This window comes from Fopius arisanus, unplaced genomic scaffold (assembly GCF_000806365.1).
Source record: "Fopius arisanus strain USDA-PBARC FA_bdor unplaced genomic scaffold, ASM80636v1 scaffold00003, whole genome shotgun sequence".
Taxonomy (NCBI): domain Eukaryota; kingdom Metazoa; phylum Arthropoda; class Insecta; order Hymenoptera; family Braconidae; genus Fopius; species Fopius arisanus.
The window spans coordinates 579,431-603,360 of record NW_011887742.1 but is presented as its reverse complement, the minus strand read 5'-3'; the positions used below and the strand labels follow the sequence as shown (position 1 = coordinate 603,360).

General features: G+C 36.4%; 1 protein-coding gene across 3 annotated transcripts in view; it reads left to right on the top strand.

Moving 5' to 3' along the window:
• Positions 1–1,676: 1,676 nt before the first annotated feature.
• Positions 1,677–23,930, top strand: part of LOC105268549 (uncharacterized) — a 35,020-nt gene continuing 12,766 nt past the window's right edge. The window contains exons 1-4 of one of the 3 annotated variants that reach the window (XM_011308216.1): positions 1,677–2,442; positions 12,030–12,139; positions 20,251–22,782; positions 23,751–23,851. In XM_011308216.1, coding sequence (XP_011306518.1) covers positions 12,076–12,139; positions 20,251–22,782; positions 23,751–23,851 — 2,697 coding nt within the window. In that variant the 5' untranslated portion in view covers positions 1,677–2,442; positions 12,030–12,075. The remainder of the gene's footprint in view (positions 2,443–12,029; positions 12,140–20,250; positions 22,783–23,750; positions 23,852–23,930) is intronic. The other 2 variants (XM_011308230.1, XM_011308223.1) reach the window with 2 other exon arrangements.

Below are 23,930 nucleotides of genomic sequence, written 5' to 3'. Positions count from 1 at the left end.
TTTTAATAACTGTTAATTCGTTGAAACACAAATAATCAGCAGTCGGAGGCTTTGAAATTAGCTCGTCAAAAATTCCAGTCAGTGGAATCTGAGGCATCGAAGAGCTCAGAGTTATTAAAAGGAAAGCTGAAGAGATTGAAGGAGAAGGTACAGGGAGTCATCGACGAGGCGACCGGTGTTCTGGACAAGGGGAATAGTTCAACATCAAAATTTGATGGAAATAGTGGCCAGAAGTGATTTTATGAATGATTTCTTTCGTATTGCTTTTACTCAACACTTTTAATAATTTATTCCCCAAACTAGGGTGTGGAATTATCGTGAATGGTGGGGACGAAACGCACATGAGGAGAAGGCGTTATACAGCGCTACGTACGACGTCTGAAGGTACTTGACCGCTGTTTTGGTGTCGGCGACATCTTTCTCTTGGGGTGCAGTACTACGATGCCGCTGGGGTCACTCCCACCCCCAGAACTGAGCCTCTACTTTAGTCAATCCTCTTTGCAATCCTCTTTGCACGGAACAATGATATCGTCGATTCGAAAGTAGAGTCGGATCAACGTTTTTAGTTCTTACGAATATACGTGTAGAATGGTATCATCAGAGTGCAGGCAAAGGAGATTTCCGGAGGATGTATCAGCAGCGCATTTCTACCCGATGAACTCTCCAGCAGGTAATGAAAAAAAAAATTATAATATTAATAACAATAACGTTAATTTAAAGATTAACTTGGAATGCATTACTTATTGTAGTATATTTTGAGTTAAAATGTATTATATCAAATGTGATGATAAATTACCTAAAGGGGAAGTTATTAGGTAGAAAAACGCTGCTGATAAGTCCTCCGGAAATTTAATGCGAAAATAACTAATAACATGAATTTTTCCATCCAAAAAAGGCTCATGTTAAAAAATTCCAGACTAAATTTTGATATTTCCTGATGTCTGTGAACAAACAAGAAATCCTCAGAAGAATAAATTGCAAATGAAATACACCTTCTCCAGGTTTCAATTATTAAATCAATGATATTTTTATTCAATTATAAAATTTATCAAGGCCTTCATAGAATCCCCGAAACATAATAAATTTATTAAATTTTATATGAAAAACGGATTTTCTGCTACCGTCTCTAAATTCTGTTAAAAAACATACAATTTCCCCCCATACATCGAAATAAATCGAGTACTACTGAGAAAACGAGTACAACTTTCTGCAAATCCCCAAATTTCAAAAAATGTAATTGTTCCAGAACTACCCCAAAGGTTGCCCCTCGCCCATTTCAGATCAGAGATCAGTACTCAAGTAGTCATTCCCCATATTTCGGTGGGCTTCAAGTATTTTTTTTTCCTTATGGTGTCCATACTCCCCCCCCCATCAATCAGTACCCGATTCCTGGCGCCCTCTTACCCGCCAACTCAATGGGTAATCCACACACCTCGACTATTTCTCGACCTTTCCCACTTTTAAATCCCATTGAAATCCAACAATTCGGTCCCAGATAAATTGAAAAAAAGTAAAAACACGTGTAAAATCGAAAATGCCCCCTTGTGAATGTTGAACGACATGGCAATACTAACAGAGTGGAAATAGGTGATTTTTCATGCTGATGGTAGCGTGTTGGCAGCCGTGTGTGCGAAGGGGGCAAGGCTTGGACAGTGTTGGGAGCTCAGTGAGAAAACTCGGTTGCATCGAGCCACTACAAACCTCCAAATAAGCTCTTGGAGCGGGTTTGGAGTTCAGTACATCAAAATCAAAGACCCATATCACTCATCCCGCCTCTCTCGCCAGTGCATCCTCCCTCTCCCCCTGTCCCTCCCCGTCAAAGTAATTATCAACAAACAAACGTGAGAATCTGTCGAGTGGTAGGTTTTTTTTTCGCTTTTTCATTCGCTGGTGCACCGTTCTGTTCTGTTCTGTTCTGTATCTGTTAATGGTGTTTGTGGGAGTGTCGAGAGAATTAACAGTGCTAGTGCAGTTTGTCTCCCGTCGGTGAGCATTTGTTCATGGGATTTGAGTTATCATTCATAACCAAAGTGCTGGCCAAATTCCCTTCTCCCGGAAAACTCGGATCAACGACCTGAGAATCTACAATTTGTGGAGCTTGTTGTGATAACGCCGAGAGGATTTCGAGGCGGTTTTTTTTTTCTACCAACAGACGCTTCCCTGGGAGATTTCGTCGTAGAGATGGAGTAGTGGAGGACTCGGGCGATGTTGGGTAGTTGTTGTTTTTATTGTGATTTTTGGGAGTGATTGATTGTTTCAGTGGTATTCTCATGCCGTTGATTGGCCAAGTGATAAGTTTGAGTGCAAGCGAGTGATAAAGTGTTTTGGTGCACCTGATAAAACTAGCCCTTGGGTACGTGATTAGAATTGTTTTATGGTGGTGAGTGGAGAGCGTGACCATATTTCTGCAGCCTCGTGACTCGTGACGATGTTGAAAATGTCGTAAGTCTTGAATTTTACCCATTTTTTTTTGGTATTTGTTGTTGAGGTATGTTTGTTGTAGTTGATAGAGGATTGTAAATATTGAGATGTGTGGGAGATAATGCCCTTCCGACGGGCGGGTATATCCGTTGAACCGACGGTTGTCAATTTTTGAATGATTTTTTTATTGGATAAAAAGAGGAAATTGTGGTGAAAAAGGGAGGGATAACAGAGGTACCGAACAATGTTATCGCGTGCTTTTCCAGCGACTGGATGCAGTGGTTTAACATTTGTACGGACATTTTCAGGATCAGTTTCTTCATGAATTCAAGGAATAATCTAAAATTCAAAGGAGAACACTGCCAATCGAAAGGCATCGTAATACAATCCAAATCAAGATTGTGTCTTTTGTTTCATGGGATAAGATGAGAAGATATTCCCGAAGAAACTGTTCCTGATCATGATTTCGCTGTTGAATAATTAATCTGTTAAATTGAAGTAGGAAGATGTAGAATAATTTGGGATGATTTAGGGTCATACAGCTTCATTAATTCTATCGTGAAGTGGTAAAATAATAGGATGTTAGAATAATTCAGTATTAATTAAGTACTTAATTAGTACTCTGAGTTCAATTGATTATATTGGACCACGTCGATATGTACATGACCATCTTCGGTAATCAACTGCATGTCACTTGAATGATTTAGATTGATAAGAAATGATGGCACGGGTTGAAAGAAAATGCATGATGAGCACGTACTGTTCCTTGTATCAATTACGAGTCACCTTATTCAATATATAACGCTTCTAGTTGGAAGATGAATAAATCCATGAAAATCATGGTCCATTGGTGCTGAAAGCTTGTGCTTTTCCCTGAATACATGCCATTCAATTATTATAACTCAAGTAAACAAGCAAATCCAAATTTGATTGGATATGAAAATTAAACGTAGTCGAGATGCGATGTACGGAGAGTCCAAGGCGGAAAGACCGTGACGTAAGTGGGTCACACAAATGCCCAACACATATGTGAGAAACGTGTATATGTAAACGTGCGTCTCTGGAAAAGCTCGAGTAGTGTATGAAACAGTAAGGCGTCCATTTTGCCGATGTAAATTTTGCACACAACGCCCGGGGGGAAATCGTCCATTCGATGCCGATATTTCGATCGTCTGCCGGACTTCCAACGTACGTTTCGATTTTCCCCTATGAATTTTCCGGGTTAGAAAATTTGCAAGGTCCCCTGCATTAATGAGATGGGGTAGAGTTGATTCGATTATTTCACGGGTCCTAGCAAAAGTTGGGAAACTCGGAAAAATCACTCAAAATTGCATTTATCGAAATTTCTAACTCAGATCGTTTATATGGGGGGAAATTCGGAGCAAAATAATAATATATCAAGTTTAATTGGAAATTGAGAAAAACAGCGGGATGAAGGGGAGGGTGCAGCTAGAAACTGAGAGGAGGATTGATTGAAATTGCAGATTTTTAGGCGTAGTATGAAAGAGTACAGGGATTTGTTTGTTTATTTGAAATTTGCATGGATTTTCCGTATAACCCGTGCATTCATCATTTTATTCCTAAATCGAATTCGGTATTCCTGCCCCCAAAATTGAAAAATACATTCACGGGAATTTTATGGTTGTCTGTTTATGCTTACAGAGAAGAGGAACAGAAATTTATAGTTCTATTTGATTATTCCCCGAAATTCTGCATTTTCAGTGACGAAATGCCCGGATATTTCAAGGAAATTGCAACATGATAAAAATTTTTTAAATTTGGCACAGAAAATACAACCATAAAATTTTACCAGGCTAGTGCTTTAAAGACATTGCAGTAAAAAACATTATGATTTCCGGTGTTAGTACAATTTTTTTGTGAAGTTCAATTCAAAATTTCTTTTTTAATTTTCATTTCTTTTCAAACATTTTTTTTACCATTTGAGGATTAATTTTGCTATAAATTTTTCTTCGTATGTCTTGAATTCTTGAACCACAAGGAAAATTGTAATTTTCCCTGTAAAAGTCATCGGCATTAAACGCTGAATCCATCCGGAAGCTAACGATAATGATGATAATCTTGACCGCCAAAGCCTTTAGTTAGATTTTACTTTTATAATCTGACGCCGAAGCTATTTTTTCAATTAAAATTTGCGGAAATCCCTTGCGTTCATTTCATCTTCACATTTCCTCCGGTCCAACAGTCACAGACTTCTGCACTGGAAGGGAAAATTTCTTTGACAATAACAATTTGCATTGAACAAAAAGACATTTTATTATTAATTCGAAAAATCGAAAAATCTGATGAATAATTTCATTCTGGACGTCGCGAAACAAAAGTCTTTGAACAGGATGAAATTCTCTTGCCCCGCAGGAATTTCCAATAATTCTTGAAGTGATTTCACGATTTCGAAAAATAATTTATATTAAGCGAATCTTCGTGTGGAAAGGAGTTATTTTGTTAGTGAAAAAAAATTCCCAGCTAAATATCAGAAATCGGTAGATTACACCCACTTGTAATTAAGCCGCGCTTTCATGAGTCATTTGTAAACTATATTTGTACCTTCCATTTCATCCTTTTAAATTGAAATTCGAGGGTAATCTACACGTATTTACTATTCCACGAACAAGTAATTCCATGACCACACAACGAGTGATTCGATGGGAAAATTTCACGGAAGGAAACCTGAAAATCGATAGTGTATGCGAGTGAACACGAAAGTGTAGCTGGAACTCGAATTGCCCCAACAGCGTCCGTCCGAGGATTTTCAACCATTTTGTTTTCCCAGAGTTTCTTTTCACCAGTCCCTGCCAAACACTAAGTTACATATACACGAAGAGAAATTCTTGACAGAGATTCTAGTCCTACCACACTGAAAAAGGGGCGCAAAATCCCAGTTACGAAAAAATTCTAGTGCCGGCACTGCACATTTTACTGGACAAAACGTGACATTTTTTCGTATTAACATGGAATTTTACTGGAAATAACCAGAAATCATACCTCAATGCCTCTCAGACTTTTTACAGCAAGTGGATTACGATGTTCTTAGTATGGGGACGAGAATTTTGCGAGACAATTTCTATCCGAATATTCACAATAAATTCTATCAACATAAAACTTTATCCATTGGCATCCGAATCCACTTTCATGATGTAAAATCATCAATAACAATCTTGTAGGCTTATTGCCTCGAAAACTGCGATTTTTAATTGGAAAGAACAAAAAGACATTTAAATATACCTTTCGATTTTATTCATTGTACAGGGTATCAAGCTTTACAGATTTATTATCCGGACTCAGATGGTAAATTCAATAGTAAAATGAAGATAAAATTATATTCGTGGAATTTTCACTAGAATTTTATGAGGAGACTCCAGTTGAGTCACCGAATGTGGACAGAAAAAGAATTCAAATGTCTGGGCATTTACCATTTATCATTGATAAGTTTTTATATGAATTGTATCCATTTAGCCCCGACAATTTCTTTCTCTTGTTTTTTGCACAATTATACGACTATCGCTATTTCTTTTATTCTATCGCTAACTTTTCCAGTCAGAATTATCCCTCTTGAGTATAATTTAAGCGAATATATAATTCAATTTAATAGAATTATTATTATAAAAAATGAATCTTTGGACGGAAAGACTCTGAAAAATAGAACATATTGAACATTCATTATTCAATCTTTGTTTACGTTATTTTGTATAAAATCAAGTCAGCAAAATTATTTGTTTAATTTTCGATCAAATATTAGCAAGGATTAATATTGTTTCATATTTATACATAATTCACAAAAATATTCATAATCATTCATGAAATGGTTTGAAGTAGATAAAGGATTTCAGTGCATTATCATGTAATTGCAATCACAAGACACATGACAAACGATTATCAGCACTCCTTGCAGATATTGAGCCATCCTTGACGTAAGCACATTGAGAATAAACCAAATAATTCAATTGACTTAAAATCGGGAAATTCACTTGTGCAGAGTTACTTCTTTTGCAGAAATAATTTTTTTCTTAGTGAGCACCCATTGCGGTGATAGTGGGATTACCTTAAGTGTCTCTGAAACGACATCAGAACCCGTTTGGATACTTAGCGTGCGGGATTGATGACTCTAAATACCTCCTTCGTATTAATAAACTGTTACTTTCATTTTTCGTTTTATCCCGGATTTAAATGGCCGATAGCATCGGAAAATTAAACGTGGGGGAATACGCATACGCGATAGGCAAAATGAGAAATAGGGGGTATCGAGTGGGTGAGTACGTGCTGCATTCGTTTGGGTAAACATTGGAATGAAAAATTGAATAATAGGAGAATAAAGTACATAAAGGTTCAGTGCAGGGGGAGGCACAATTGCGCTGGACTTCTGGTCTATTTAACGGTGCCAATGACACCCGAGATACTGAGAGTTCAGATTGGTTCAGTTGTTCGGTGATAGTTTGGTGTCAGGGATTCTCATTTATCTCAATTGATAAAAAACATGAGTCGTTTGTACCAGTTGTAATCAGAAATCCAAAGAAACAAAATAGCCAATTAACTTATAATTAATTAATGTTCTTTTGAATATCTACACACAACACTTGAATTATTAAAATTATGTGTATTACATACTATTCGAACGGAATTTTGTAATCAATGACTGATTAAATCCCTATTTATTATCCAGAAATAACTAAGTAATGATAATTATTTGTTTTCGTTGCATATTACTACAGAACTCATTATCGGTTCAATAAAATTCCAATGGAATTAATAGATAATGACCTTTTGGAGAACATTTGCGATTACTTAATGAATTATTAATCGGGAAATTTAGAGTACTGACTGTTCTGTTAATAATTATTTAGGAGAAGTTTTAATTTAATGCGATAAGGAATTATTACTGAGGATTCCTGGTATTAATTGGTTTAGAGAAATATTAGCAAACTTTTTTAAAAAGATGGGAAGATATGCAAAATGATTTCTCAATACACAATCCAATCACTCTGCACTTTAAAATATTCATCGAATAATTCAGATAAAATTCCTGAATATCCTCCGACAATTTCGTATCGCCAACGTTCTCAGATTTTCCCGATGTCTCTGCCCCAAAATAACCTGACCAATTTGCGCATTCAACAACAAATTCCACTGAAGAATTTATCGAACATCTGTCGTCCCAATCCAATAAAGAGAATAATTGAAAGTGAGAAGAGAACTTCGGAAGAATCCCGGAAATATTCTTTCCTCTAAAACGGAGAAAAAAATATAAGAGAAGTTGCAGTCGTCACACACTAAACTCAGTACAAATGTTCTTTCCTGAGGAAATTCACAGCAAAGAAAAAGAAAAATAAACCAGCCCTAGTATTTTTACATACAAAGCGAGTAATTTTTGCTAACGATGTAGATAAACTTTTCCTTCCATTTACAATGGAAAATAAACATGACTTTTCTTTCAATCTCAAGAGCAATCACTGATGCTACGGCAATTATTGCCAATTACCTCACAGATTTTTCAAATGGACAACACAAATTACGACGACTGCCTCTCACATTTTTTTCTCCATGCAAATTCAGCAAAGTCGACGTAAACTTGGAAATCTCACCTTAATAACTCTAAAAATTCTGGCAACCCACATCTAATAACTCTGACTCACCGATTTTAATAACTCTTCAACTGTTGAAACTTCTAAACCAATTGCACCCCTGAAGTTTCTTGGAAATTTCAGGAGCTCCAGAATTCAGAAATTCAGATGAGCTCCATAATTCATCTTCACCACCCACCCAGTGGTTCTCATTACCTCAAAAAAAAAACTATAAAACCAATATAAAGCAGTGATGTCACACCTCCCATTGATTAATCGCAACCGAAGAAATCCACCCATTATCCACAACCCATCAGCCACAATCAAACATTAATCTCCCACCATTAATTTACCTTGACGTGGTAGCAACTTCTCTCCTCTCAGGACGTATCAATTTTCAGCATGTTCCAACCCCAGGAACAAATAAAAGACCAGGAGAATTAAAAAATGAAGGTAGAGCCTCGAATGAGGGAGGAGGAAAAAGGGAAAATAGTGTAGAATGGTAATGACGATGCCACCATTGACCAGTTTGGTGTCTCTCTCATTCTCTCATCGTAGTCACACAGTTGGATACTCCTGCTACCTACTCCTCGCTTTAGTATATATGTATTCCCCTTAACTACCACTCTTTCATCCAGTGTTTCTCAACTTACACACTTTATCACGTACACCACCGACTAACGGCAATACCCAGAGATTCTCTAAACTCACCTTTACACTTTTTCCATTTTCACCCAGCTGTAAATTGATTCATCACGGTTCAGTCACTTCCCAATTCTTCCCTTCATTTTCCATAACAACTCGTTTTCAAATGCCTCGAATTTTCTTAAATAATTCATCATTATTATTGGTAATTATAATTAATGATTGAATTCCTGGACGATGTGAAGTGAGAATTTTTGGAGATTATCAGGTTGTTTTTATAAATAAATTTGAATCTCACTTTATCGCGTACACCAATTACTAATGGCAATGTAAATTAATTCATCAGGGCTCAGTGCTTCATGATCCTTCCCTTCGTTTTCAAGTACACAATTCATTGTCGAATGATGGGATTTTTTAAATTAAATACCATCAGTATTATTGTTAGTGACAGTCAATTTTTGGCATTAATTAGTCATTGATACTAATTGATATTAATTCTTGGCATCCATTGAATCATTAATTTGAAATTCATGAAGGAAGTGAGATGGAAATTTTTGAAGATTATCAGGTGGTTTCTGTCAAGAATTTTAAATTATCGATGTACTTTCTCACGCACACCAATGACGGCAATACCTGAAATTTTCCAAACTCATCTTGTTCATTTGTTCAGAGACATAAATTGATTTATTATGAACGCAACTCTTCCTCCAGTTTCAGCTGCAGGCTTCGTTGCTAATGTCGATTAATGATGCATGTAACGTTTAACGAGCAATAGCGGTCTTCAATTGAGAATATTTTCGAGTTATGTAATTTGATAATAAATATTCTGCAACAAATGATTGAATATTCAAGGATTTCACTTGATGCTTGAATCAAGTGTATGATTTTAAATATTCCCGTTGCAATTAAAATTGGTTGCTTTTATCTCCCGTTCAATTATTCTCAATATTCGTACTTGGATATTATTACTCGAAAAAGGGTTAACAATCTTTATATTTCGGGAAGCATTTATGAAAGAACTGAAATTTGAAGTTTTGCTAATTATCATTTTTTTGTAATCAACATGGAAATGACTGCAATTTTTCCATTTTTTTTTTCGAAAATTTTTCTATTTTTTTCGAAAATTTTTCTATTTTTTTTTTAATTTTCTCATGTTTTTTTCAAAAAAAGGCCAGTCATTAATGCACTGATTGGATATCGTAAAAAATGAATATCATCAATTCTCACGCGATTGTTGATGGGACAACTCTAAAGCTGACCGAGGTACAATATTCTCTCTGGAAAATAACTTTCCCTCCCGTCTAATCTGCTCATTACTACGTCATTATCATCATCACAAATGATACGAAAACTCCTTACGAGGTATTCAACCGGGATAATGGAATAATTTACCATACATGAAAGCGTCTATCGTGCAAGGTCGTCTCCCAAACTTAGAGAATGATAATTGAGTTTAAGAGAAAAAAAAAACGGTTGCACCGTCTCCTAGGGTGGCCGGAGTTAATTTCCCCATCAAAAATTTCTTCCAGGAGAAATTTTCCGGATATGATTTCCCTCTAAATTGATTATCACCCTACAATACTTTCCAATAAGTTTTAAACTCAATAACCACATTAGATCCAACAATTTATTCTTATCGGGCGATTATCGGTGAAAATAATCCAGCACACAGTCCTGTCATTACGACAATTACAATCGTCATTGTAATTTTGTTGTAAATTATGTCAAAGTTATATTGCATTCATAATTCCGAATTATTGAACGAAGAATGAATAATTTTTGTTTTTTAAAATGCTGCGACATTGAGGAAAAATTTTTCATGCGGAATTTTTACGAGGAAAATATCACGGGAAATGTTTTTCTGCGGGAATTTTGACCGGGTAATTAAGTCCGGGAATCCTCTCCTGGTGGACTATTTTCAGTAGTAAACCAGTTTGATGGATAAAGTGGTAGTGGGATTATTTTGGAGGTAGGAAGTGTAACTGAATCTCAAACTGGGCGAGTCTCTGGCATACCTTTGCTCTTGTATACCTGGAGGAGCCTGGCCTGGTTTGGGCCAACGCCAATGCGTGCCCCATTGCTTTTTCTTTTTTTTTTTTCCTCTTTTTTTCTGCCCCATCCCACGTGACCTCTCACTCTGGTAATGATAGTTGTACTTCTTGTCCCCCGCACTCTCCTTTTTCATAGGCGTTTTAGTCTCTCGCCTGGCTTATTGACATTTTTTATGGATATACATTGCATTGCACTGTTAATTTAATTTCAGTAACGATTGCAATTCAATTATCAATGTTGTGGGGTTGAATTTACGTGGAGATTACATCGCCCCCATTTGTCATAAAGTTCCCATTAATCTTGGAAATTCAAGAAAATCATAAATTTCAGGGTGAGCCATCACTGATATTTCGCTCATATTTCAAGGACTGCTTTCATTTTTTATTGATTAATTTTTAATTATATTAGATTGAATTTCCAATAGACTGAAAGTTCAGGAAAATAGTTATCTGAATTTTCAGTATTTTAAATAATTTTCGTTGTCGTGTATTGGATATTAGAAGTTTATTGAATGTTCAATGGAACTCGTTGATTTTGTAATTAGTGAGTGAAGGTAAATTTCATATATCTTCAGGTTGTGAAAAATTTCACTTACAGTTTATGGATTTCAGTGGTGAAGCGGAATTTCTGGAGATGATGGAGTGTGAAATATGTTTTTAAGGGATATTTCGGGAATGGAGGGGATGCCTTCAATTTCTAAGTGCTGTTCAGAAAGTGATTTTCAAGGAATATTAAGGAATAAATATATATATCTTATTCCTAGGTAATGGTAGAATTTAGATCTCCGTGAAAATTTTTCAACTGAATATGCAATTCTAGATTCAATCGGCCATTTTAAATTCATGCAACGGTTCAACAGATTGAGAATTTCTATAATTGATGGATTCTTTTTGGAAATAATTTTTTTTCTTCATTCGTACGCAAAAATAAAATTCCCAGTATCTTTACCGGAATTAATTCCTGAAATATCTCTAAAAAAATTTCCAAATAAACTTCACTGGAATTATTTTTTGCTACTCTCTTTTAATTTCTGAATTCTATCCAAACGATGACTATGAAGTTAATTACGTTCCATAAAAATCCTCGGCTTAAACAAGTATTTTTGCTATCACCTGTTCTGTAAAGAAAAAAAGGTACTTATGAAAAAAAAGGTCCACCTTAAAAAATACTGAAAATATACCGAAAAGTCATGGTCGAAATGCTGACTCATCTCGTTTGATCCCTTCACCGCCGAATAATTAAACTCATTCCATTCCGAATTACTTCATAATAAATAGTTTGGCTGTACGAATGAATTTAACCATTATTAAACTGGGGAATTTCTGCTCTTTTCGTCAGAGAGAAAAGCGATGAGGATCGCATAAATGCACAGACCTAGGACATCATGAGGGGAAGAACTCCGTTGGCGGATGACACCCCAAAAAGGGCCCCGCCTGCGCCCAGAAGAGGTGAGTTTAGTTCTCCCCTCGACCCCAAACCCCAACCTAAATGCACAAATATATACTCCAACAACAAATTAGTTATTGTCAACAAAATGCATTTCGTTCAAGTCCAGCCTCAATTTATGGTCGGGCCAATTTCATTCCTTCATTCGTTAATACACTGATAAAAAAAATTATTCCTCCGAAGGAACTTAATTCAAAACGCAAATTACACCGTTCATACCAATTCACCCAATTACACTGATCAATATCTGCAATTTCCGTTTATTTAACGCTCAACCGTTATTGATAATAAAAATGACAAATTACCGGACATTACCCCAAAATAGTAAACTGTAAATTCATGTTCAATATCAAAATCATTGTACAGCATTTCAGTAATAATTGAATTTCCAGTAAAATTTGTGAAAGTTCATACGAATTTTCATGACACTGAAATTTTTCCCTAGCTGGTACATTCCACCCCTTGCATGCATTTTTCCGGGGATTTTTCCAACGAATTTCTCTCTGTCGTGCGATCCAACGCAAATTTCCGCTGATGTTCAAGTCCACTAAAAGAATAAAAACAACGTATGCACTACGGAAATTACTGTTCCATGGGTATCCCTCTAATAATGGAATTCCAATGATGACGGAAAGTCTAGTCAAGCGAGAGAGTTGCAATGAATTAGTCCAACACAAAGGAAATTAATCAATAAACAAATTCATCTTCATGCCGATAGTGCCCACAAATACCTGTACATTGAATATTTAATATCAAACAATCAGAGCAATATCAATTCACTCAATTGTTACTGTTTCTGGGCAAAAATCCTTCAACGAATTGATGAGACTGAAGTACACAAGGATAAAACGAATTTATTTCGTACTTTTTGTCTCAATTAAACCCACGAGTACATTGAGGGGCTAATACAATTTTCAATCGAGTAATTAACCTCAAATGAATTGAGTTTTATTTCTTATTCAACCCAGTATATATTACGTTAATTATTCACACATTTATGTTGCTAATTTTCGTGTTACTATGCGACACTACCTTTTCTGGTTGCTCATTCCCTCTCTTTCATTCCCCGAGGGGACGACAGACTTTCACCCTATCCCCACCCCCTTATTTCCCCCTTCTCTCCCCCTTTTCTCCCTCTCCGATTCCACCCCCTTTCCTCTGTCGCCCATCCCAACCCCTGGCAGACCCCTCGCCATCAGTGTATCTCATGGGCGGTTTGGTCGATACACGTCACATACGCACACCAGTCCATGAAAGACAAATCCGTAGGATTAAATATCAAAAAGGTGTCCCGATGAATGTTGAGGTTGTTTGTGGAAATTTCTCGACCTCACGCGTATGAGAGGATTCAATTGCAAACGATTCTTGTTAAATATTACTGAATACCGGAAAATATTCGCTTGAGAAATAATATATTTTGTCAAAAGTGCGGAAAAGTTATTTTTGGCGTGTGGGTGGTATAATCCTACATGTCAAAAACAACTTTCTGCACGAGTTGCGAACAATATTTTTCTTTGCAATGTGTGGGAAAGTTACTTGTTGGCACATCGTGATGAAAATAGTATATATTGCCGTATATTACACCGTAATATATATCAATTATATTTATATATTTATTCAGCGTGTATACCCTTTCGCGCTTTTACATTTGTACCCGTAATATATACCATTTTCTATTACTATTTCGTATCAATAATGAATAATTACGGTACAAGGGAAAAAATTTATTTAGTGACTGCTGGTTTTAAGTCAGGTTTGGAAGTTAGGTTAATGGATGAATGAAACTTTTATGTAGGAACAATTGAAATTGAAATTGAAAATGAAAGCAAAAATCCATTGCGATAATATTTAAGTAAATGGTACAGATTATTCAAATATTCAAAAAATATTGTAATGGATCCTGAAGAGATGTACAACTATTACGGTTTTACTTTAAATGACACACAATTTCGTTAGAATACTCTCTGGCAGGCATATCGTTATTCATAATAAGTTGGTGAAGTTTTTTTTTTGCGTGCATACACTGGGAAGCCATTGAGGCAGCCTTAGGAAAAAAGTACTACACCAGTCCGCGGGCATCAATCCTCTCGTTTTTCTCCCCGTTTATGTTACGGTTTTTTTTCTTACCCGGGGGGTGGAGTTTGTTCTATTTTGTGGGGAAACTTAATATGCGGGGGTTGATTTTTGTTTGAGTAATGAGGATGTATGTCGGTGGTTGGATGACAAGAGGCATTGTTAAATTGGAGGAATGAGTCCTTAATGAAGAGGAAATACAATTAAGAACTTATGAATTCAAAGCTTGTTCTGGGGATATCTATGGAAGGAAGAGGTATTGAGAAGATTATATCAATTCCACCATCTTCCATAGATTACTGGATAATAAGCAAAAATTAAGGTTTTCCTGAAATCCATTTAGAGCTATCCAAAAGATTTTAACAATGGATACAAAAAATTACTAGGATTTTTTTTCTAAATTGTGGAATCAAGAATTTTCAAAATATAGAATGAAAAATTTTTCTAAGTTGATTTTTTTTATTAATTGTGGAGCATAATGTAGATGAAAAATTATTGAAAAAATTAAATTTTCTGTAAACCTTTCATAATAAATGAAAAAATAAAAGGTTTCTGAAAATTCATAGAGATGAATCATTAAAGGCAATTAAAAATTAATTCTTTACATCTCATTAATTCGAGTACGTCCAATTAATTAACGGATAGATTGAATTGAATTTTTATCTTTGTGCCATTCAAAATGTACATGCTTCATTTCACTTTCGAGAAAAAAAAAATTGCACGATTTTTTCTCCCTAAGTCGTATTCACTGATACTGCCCTGAAAATCGATAATCAACAGTGTCGAGGGAAATGCCTCAAGACTGTACATTCGAATGAATCTCATGTTGTGGTCGTTTCTCATTTATATATTTATTTTTTTTTTGTGCCGATTACCATTTCCATCTTATTTCCTCCAATCGAATCTGTCACGTGTAGAAATCGCATTTGTATCGTACTTGTATCAGTAATCATTTTCTTACCGTGAATTACAGCGTAACGTCTGCAATTCTGCAATATGTAAATTAATTCTAGAAGACCTTCGGGACAATCGTCAGATGCCAACTTACGTGCAACAAACTACGTTAAAATAATAATGTAGTCAAGCCGTTATTCCGTTAAGTCAGCTATGTTTTTTTTTTTCATTATCAAAACGGCATTTAGTTTGAGTAGTTTACAATGAAGTCGGTAAAAATTAAGACTTTTTCTGGTCTGATGAATTTAGAAATCCTTTTTCTTTATCTAATCATGTTTATTCATAAAAAGCAGAAAAATTCATAAGTCGAGAACAAACATCTGCTTTCAGTTCATGAAAATTTCATGGAGAGGGGAATCTTATCAGTCTGAGTTGGGATTATTTTTATGATCATGATTTGATTTTTATGGCGCATCGCGAATTTCAGGCGTTTTTTGTATTTTTAACTTTCGAAAACTTGTTGAAAATTTTTTTATACGGAAAGATATATTTCCATATGTAAGTTTTCTCAGAGCGCATAAACGAAAAATTTAAAGGGTTATCTGCTATCATAAAGAATTGAGAAATTGGAGCGACATTCATCCTCAAACTTTTGGGAATTATGATGAAAATTCCTCAGTCGAAGCGGAATGTTTACTTGAAGATGAAAAAATCCCTGAGGATGCGCGTTAAACTTATGAGTTACGACTATTCTCACAACTGAAGAGAATTATAATTTCAAAACCAAAAAGTAGTCTTGAATTCCCTCATGAATTATCATGAGCAATTACATAATTGCATTTACTATGGGTTTCATAATTTCATTAATGATTTGATGAAAAAATTTCGGAATTGAAAAAAATTGCCAGCATCATAAGTTTATGGAAATTGCATGGAAATGTGGCTTGAATCCGTAACTCTTTCAGAGCTTACGGAGATCATAATACGTCGTGGGAAAAAGTTTCTGCGATTCTCATAAATTTTATTATACAATAAAAAGAAAAATTGAAATTTAATCAGAGCGGAAATTTTGATCCAGTAATTCGCAAAATTTTTCTATTTGCCATTGAAATGAACGCTTTTTGATTATTGAAATCTCATGAAATGACAACTTGAATTATGAGTCTTAGTTTTATCTAACAGAAGAATAATTCACGTTTTCCAGGAATATTCTCATAAAATTATTCGAGAGGGATTGAATCCCCATTCAAAATATCAATCAAAATACATGTGTGAATCCTTACAAATCCTGTGCAACCATTTCCCTAGTTCACACAGTGCAAATATTCTAATAAAAAAACGAATAGCATCACCGTAGGGATGAGCTACATTGAAGTACGTGGACTTCAAAATAAAATAAAAACAGTCCCTACTTTTCCCAATACATAAAAGTGCTAAATAAATACGACATTGAAAGCAACAACTGTAGCCTTTTACAACTAAAACCTCATTTTTTGTAAAACATTTTTTCATGCACTGTTAAAAATTTCTTGAAATTGTTAGACTTCTGAATTTTAGTAAAGTCGTATCTGGATTCGCATATGGGTTTGAATTCAATTTCAATGAAAAATCACTAAATTTTTCATTTATCGTGAAAATTCAACATGAAATATAATTGAATTTTCAGTAAAATAAAAATTCTCGTCAATTATTTTATTATTCAGGAATATTGTTATTACTATTATTTAATTTTCGACATTTTCATATATCATTTGGAGTAAAGTCAAAAAATCAGCTGGTTGGTCAATGAAAATATTTTTACTTGAAATTTCAAGTGTGATTTTCCAACCGTGTGTTCCATAAGTAAAATATCGAATGACGTCAGCTCCTCATGAATGCATAAGGAAAAAATGCAATGGATTTATCTTTATTCTTATTTCCAGAATATCCTTCTTTGTTCGATTGATTGATGTGATTGGAGATTTGCGTTGATCTCATTGAAAGAAAGAGAAAATTTATCTTTAAATAAGAAGGACGACTCGTTTTACCCCTGTAATGTCGAAGATAATGTGTATGAGTTCGCCTTTAAATAAAGATAGATGTATAGGGATTACCGAAATTGATTCGATAGACTGAAATTTTTTCATTTTGGGAACTGCTGAATCACAACGGTTTGTCCTTTTTCGATCCCATGAAAATTTTTTGGGTTTTCAAGCCTACACCTGGAAATTTACAATCTTGTCAGGTTCCCTACCCTTTCAGTATTACTCATACGTTGAAAAATTCTCAAATTACTCTGCGAACCCTACCCTATTTTTTAGCCCCACAATAACCCCACACGTGGGTCATTCATGTCCACAATACGCAAAGAGCGTACACTGCAAGTAAAACAAACAATTTCTCAAGCATTTTTTGTGACGGCCAACAAAATCGTGGGTTGAAAATATTTTTTATTTCAATTTCATCGGAAATGTTACAGTAATTCTCATGAAAGTGACATTTTATTGGCTTTAGCGGGAAATTGGTCAGGGGTATTTAATTTTAGAGTAGAACTTTTTTCTGAATTTCTCATTTTACACCGCTTCGAGTCATGATGACTATGACGATTGATCAAGACTTAAAAAATGGTTCGATAGTCACCGGGCGAGTAAAGAATTCATGAGCAAAAGAGGATCCATTCAATAATAAATGATTCACCATTTAACCAAGAATTTCTATCATTTATTCATAAAAGAAAAAGTTTGAAAAAACAGAAAAACTTTGTGAACTTTTTTTTCTATTTAACCTTTTCTAATAATTTCCACAATTGTGATTGGTGTGCAGACTATTCCCATTTCTATTCACTTGACTATTGGTTCGGATACTCATCAAGAATGTACCACTCAAATAATAACATCAATTCCCAATATTTTCGAGCTCTTACCTGAGAAAAATAAATATTCTTGACACTTGAATTTATCAACCACAAGAAAACCCCCACATATCAACTCTAAATATTTACATAAATTTGCTCCACTGCCACGTACATTAGCTCGACACGAGTGAATTTATTTTATTTTCTTCGTGAATCAAAAGATATTGAAGATATCAACCTGGAGATGTTGCTCTCCCCGCAAGTCTCCAAATAAAGAACGACTCGACTCCATGATAAATCCCCTCATAATAAAGGACGCGAACACCTGGATATCATGAAGAATTAATGATTGGTTCAGTCGTTGTAGACGGCTAATCTGAATTCCGAACTCATTGAATTTCACCAATTTCAATCATGTTCAAAAAAAAAAGGGTAATCGTGCTTTTTCAATTGGCGTAGGCGTTTCTTAGGAAGATATTGACCCCGAGATATTGCTCTCTCCGCAATCCCCCCAAATAAAGAAATCGACTCGACTCCGTGATTAATCCCCTCATAATGAATCACTCGAACGCCTAGAACTCATAAAGAATTGAAAGGGCCCCGGAGTGCCGGCGTAGTGCCGGTTGACTCTGGTGCAAAGGTGGGCGAGTGTCGGGCGTCGCGCATAGCGTTCTACCCTCGTAACGATCGATTCGCAACATAGGGGCGGTAACCGACACGTTGACTGATATAGAGAAGAAAACGAGCATCGTTGATAATTTAATGTAGACCCTGGAGGGATTCAATACACCGGTAATCCTGACAACATCCACACGCGCCGATCCCCAAGATTCTCCACTACTCCAATGATTTTATTTTATTTATTTATTTATTTATTTTGTGCAAATTCGATATTCACTCTGATCAATTTTCAATTTGAAAATGGAGGGATCCCGACGGAAACGATGAGGTGGCGTATGTGCGATATATCGCTGAGCAGCTAGTGCTTATCGATTCTCGCTCAGCCCCTTCCTCTTCTCCTCCGGGTTGTCGCTCCACTGGACTTCCGGTAAACCAGGACACGAACGAAGATGCGAATTAATCTAGGAATGGTTGAAAAGGGGCAATAATAGTCATAAAAAATCGGGTATTCTTTTTCATGAGAAAGAGTTTCAGGAGATAATGATTAATAACCAGTGACCGAGTTTGAGATAATGAGGTTACTGGTGTCAGATATCACTTAGAACGCGTGAATGAATTGCGATATTTATTCGGAGCTCTTAGGCTGCCATTGCAGTCAACAATATCATGATTCAATGGTGAAGGGAGGCAACATTAAAGGAGATGGCGAGGGGCAATGCGTTTTGGACATATTATTTGGGTGATAAGTTTGGAACTAGTTCACGGAGATGCAACATAGTTCTGATAATTAATGATGCTGCTTAAGGGTTTTGTTTTGAATGAATATTTGAAGGGGAAATTTAGGCAGAGATTTAGGGATTTTTTTCAGCTCAGAAATATGGACTTGGCAGAAATTTTTTTTGCAGTCTTGGATTCAAAAGAAATTAGATACTTCAGGAGATTGTGGAATTCTCTGGAAAATAGGTTTTGATGAATTTGTAAGAAATTTATCGTTCGAAAATTTCAGGGTTTGCAACTAGCTCTGGAACTTAAGTATTTGGAGATGAATATCTTTTGACGATTTTCTCTGAATCTCTTTGGGCTGAAAATACACCAGGAATGAATTCCAATTCTGTTCTGACCTGCATTCTGGAGTTGAAAACCATTTGTATGTTATTTTGGAAATTACTCAGAAGCTAGTTGGTCTAGCGGGGAGTGAAGTTGTGCAAAGTGACTGTTGATTAATATTGGAATGGATATCATTTCATATTCATCATCCTCCAGTTACTGGGAAATCTGAAGAATTCGAAGAAGATTGTTTCGACAAGTCTGTTTAAATCCTTCCTCTCGAAATTATTTCCGGTATGTCTTGCGATTGAATTTCGAACATTATTCTGGTATCAAATGAGTTTGATTGAAAAAAACCAGAAAAAATTCCATTTTTTTTCAGGTTTCAAATATCTCTAAAATTAACGAATTCGGAAATAAAATGTTACTCGGTAAAATTCAACTCTAAAAATTTCCCCAGTACAAATTGCGATTGCGTAATGAACTCAACGTTAGAGCTGAAAATATATAGTACCGAGTTCGTTGAGAAAACCAATTAAAAAATGTTTTCCCATACCGTCCCCACTCGGGAAATTTCTACCCGTTTCTTTTCGAAAATCCCTTCATTTAAGCTCTGGAAAAAATGTAAAAATGTATTTTTTCCAGAAGCAACAGCAGCAGACACTCTGGGTGGCAGAGTTACATGCACGGAGGCCAACATATTGCCGTGCTTTTCATCGCCGACGGCAGTAAGAAAAATGGTTACATCGACGAGCAGCGCGGATGAGGCCCCGATAAGCCAATCCCCCTCAAATCATCAAAAGCCCCATTCCCGAGTCAAGCAAGAAGCTCCAGTAACATTTTACCGATCTGGTCAAACAACCCAGGACAAACGCAGTCGTCTGTCAAACGTGATAAACAGTCTCTACCGTAAAGTCCCCGTAACCGATAGAAATAGCGTCGAGAGAAACCTCGAGACGCTTGAAAAATACGTAATGACGGTGCTAAATGGCGTAATCAAGGACGCTGAAACCGAGGGAACAGACGAGCGTAGAAAAGCTGACGACACTTGTTACAATGGGCCAAGCGAAGAATCAAGAATCATCGATGATGACGGTAAGCAACTCAATCGTTTATCCTCAGAGCCAAGTGCTGTGGAACCTGCGGTACCAAGTGTATCAATTCCCCAACACAGCAAGAGTGAAAATAATCCCAAAGAGGAAATGAGAAACGAGGAGGAAAGAAAGAAACTAAAGTCAACACTATCACTTGCGTCATCTGAGAATGACACATCAATCACGGATACCACATCGAGAAGAAAAAGCCCAGTGGTGACTGAGATCATTGAACCACAATCAGAATTTCAATCTCCAACAGCATCAGCACTGGATGTTGAGCATTCACCGCCTGAGAATGCGTCTGAAAAAATTCATACAATGTGCCGTGAATTATTAACAGACCTCGTCAATGAAATAAGTCAAACAATGGAGCAGCAAGCAGCAACCCCTTCGAACACTAGTCTCCAATGCAGTCTTCCCCTCGACAAAGTCGCCCCGGTCCTTGATATTTGCGATAGCACCCCACATTCATCAAAGTCGACGGTGCGACATTTGTGCCTGTACTGTGATCGTAAATTCCTCTCTATATCCCTTCGTCAGCGGCATACAGAGAGAGTCCATCAGATTGGTGGTGGTAGACGAAGTGATAGAAATAGTAGAAAAACAAATTGCCAGTATTGTTCGGAGAAATGCGCTGAAAATTTGGATGGTCTCTTTCAACACATGACAGTCAGCCATTCGGACAAGTATCACGGTTGTCTCCAGTGCTCAACGAGATACTCAAGCAAAGAAGCCCTAGCATTCCATACCAATGAATTACACCCCAACGAGAGGATTAATGTCACATATTCATTCGCCAGTGATTGTAATTCGGAGAGTTTTAAGGAGACGACCAAATGTGAGACCATTCGCACGCAGATTAAGATGTTTACACCACTGAAATTGGACCTGCTACCTCGTGATGATTCTAAAGAGACTGGCTCTCAGGACTTTGATAGTTCGTTTTATAATCATGTCTCCTGCAACATACGCGAGAATCTTCTGCATCATTTGGATGGCAAACTCCATCCCAGTGCTAATTCGCTGGCATCAGCTACATGTTATCAGACGAATTTTTATGAGCCAACACAGGTGCAGTGTCCTATTGACATTTCGTTGACAGCTGCAACACCAGTAGATAATAAGGAATACACCACTGGGGAGACACAGAATTCGAGTGAATATGCGCAGAAACCGGGCAAGGTTACCAGTTGCCATCCTCGTAGAGTGTCATTTGAGAAATACAATTTTCCAAAGAAATACGATGGAAAAGAACCTTGGACCGGTATCGGGGATCTTAGTAAATTTGATATATCCACGCAATTGACTTTGAGAAAGAAGCAGCAGTTATTGAAGGACAAGTTATTGGTTCTGGAGTCGGCCAAGCATGATGTTAATTCAGAAGTATCGAGTGATGTGATAAAAGATTCAGGGGAGTGTGCAGATATGTCGGAGGTGGTGTGTGCGATTGAGGAGAAGGATTTAAATGCCTCGAATGGTAATGATGTCTCGGCGACACAATTTACCGGGGAGTTTGGAAATTTTATAAGACTGAGGAGGTGGGATGATAGCCCAGCGGAGACTTCCAGGGATGAGAAGATCGTTTACGCCGAATTGACGGGCGAGTGGTCCAGGCCCAGAGTCTACATCTGCGGTGCTTGTTCCTCCAAACATCAGAATCTGAAGGACCTCGAGGATCACAAAGTTCTCAGTCATCCGAATGTCTGGTGTTCGCACTTGGAGTTCAGTGGCGATCAGACCGAACTTGATAAGCATTTGGTGTTACCTGGTAGAGGGATCTCGATTATGAAGGCTAAGGATGCCGTGTTGAGTGAGAAGATTTGCACAAAGTGCTTGAAGACGTGTGCCAGTCTATCGGAACTTCATAAGCATATGCTAGAGTGTGGAGGTGATCAGACGTGGCTGCTTGGATTGTTCGGTAATGGCAAGAAGAAGTGCAAGTGGCGGCCTTTTGGCAGTAGGAGGAGGAGGCAAAGGGGCATGAAGAGGAATATTCAGAATTCACAGGACTCCAAGAATCAGGTTAATAAGACGCCCAAAGAAAAGGTCGCTAGTGGGCCAAGGATTCGACCAAGTGATCGTAAGTTTACTTTGTACAGAATTTATTGAGTTTCGAAAACTATTATATAAAAAGTAGAATTTTTAAAATTTTAAAAATTTTTGAAAATTCCCCAAAACATCATAAAATTTCATATTTTAGTAATTGTAATTTCATATTTCTGACACTTTATGGAATTAGAAATATAAAAATTTATGTTTCAAAATTTTATTCATCTCCATCGATTTTTACGGAATAATTGAATTGAAATTTGCACTTTCATTGATTTTTTCAAAATTTCAGTGAATTGTTAGTTATTTCGAGAAAGCTCTTAACAGTAAAATGAAATTGAAAGATAAGTCGAGTAATTAATCGTAAGCATGATTTTCCCGTTATTTTTTCTCCGTGCATCGAAAATCCAGTGATTTAAATATGAGAAAATTGTCGTGTCATAAAAACCTTCAATATTCATAGAGATTGAGAAAATTGCCTATCCACGTCGCATCACTTCACACCTCAATTATTAACCTACCGGCAACAATAACATTGTTATGCCTAGAATGTCTCTAAAATATTCATCCATCCCTAGAAAATCTGCCAGTTTAAAAATACATCGATAAGCTCAGGCTGAAAATAGCATGTGCATAATATGATGGACACATGAGAAAGGGATCCTCCCTGCAGTCTATCAAGAGACTTCGTTATAATCAAACTCCGACGAGAAGATCTCTCCAAATTTTCCGAAGCTTAACCCCCCGGCATTTACAACATAATCGACATATGATTTCCGCCTTATCACCTTTTACCCCTTAATTACTGAATTATTCATGGCTTACCGATAACAACCTATCGGCAATTCCTCCAATATTTCGAAATCACCCCCGTCAACAAATTTACCACTACAAAAATGAATAAATATCCGATAAAACGCCATTGTTATCCCCTCATCACCCTAAAGCTCAATACCCAAATACCCCCATTCATTAAATGGTTTTTTTTTTTCATTAAAGGGGAGAGTATCGAGAAAATGCTCGCCAATTTGCCAGCTAAGCGATCAACCAGAAAAGTCACGCAGGAAATTAATTTACGTTCGCAGACACGCCTGTGTAAGGTAAGATAATCGTATTACTTAAACATATCAAAACATCACCCATTACCAACAGCATTAAATTCTGTTAACAACGCATCAG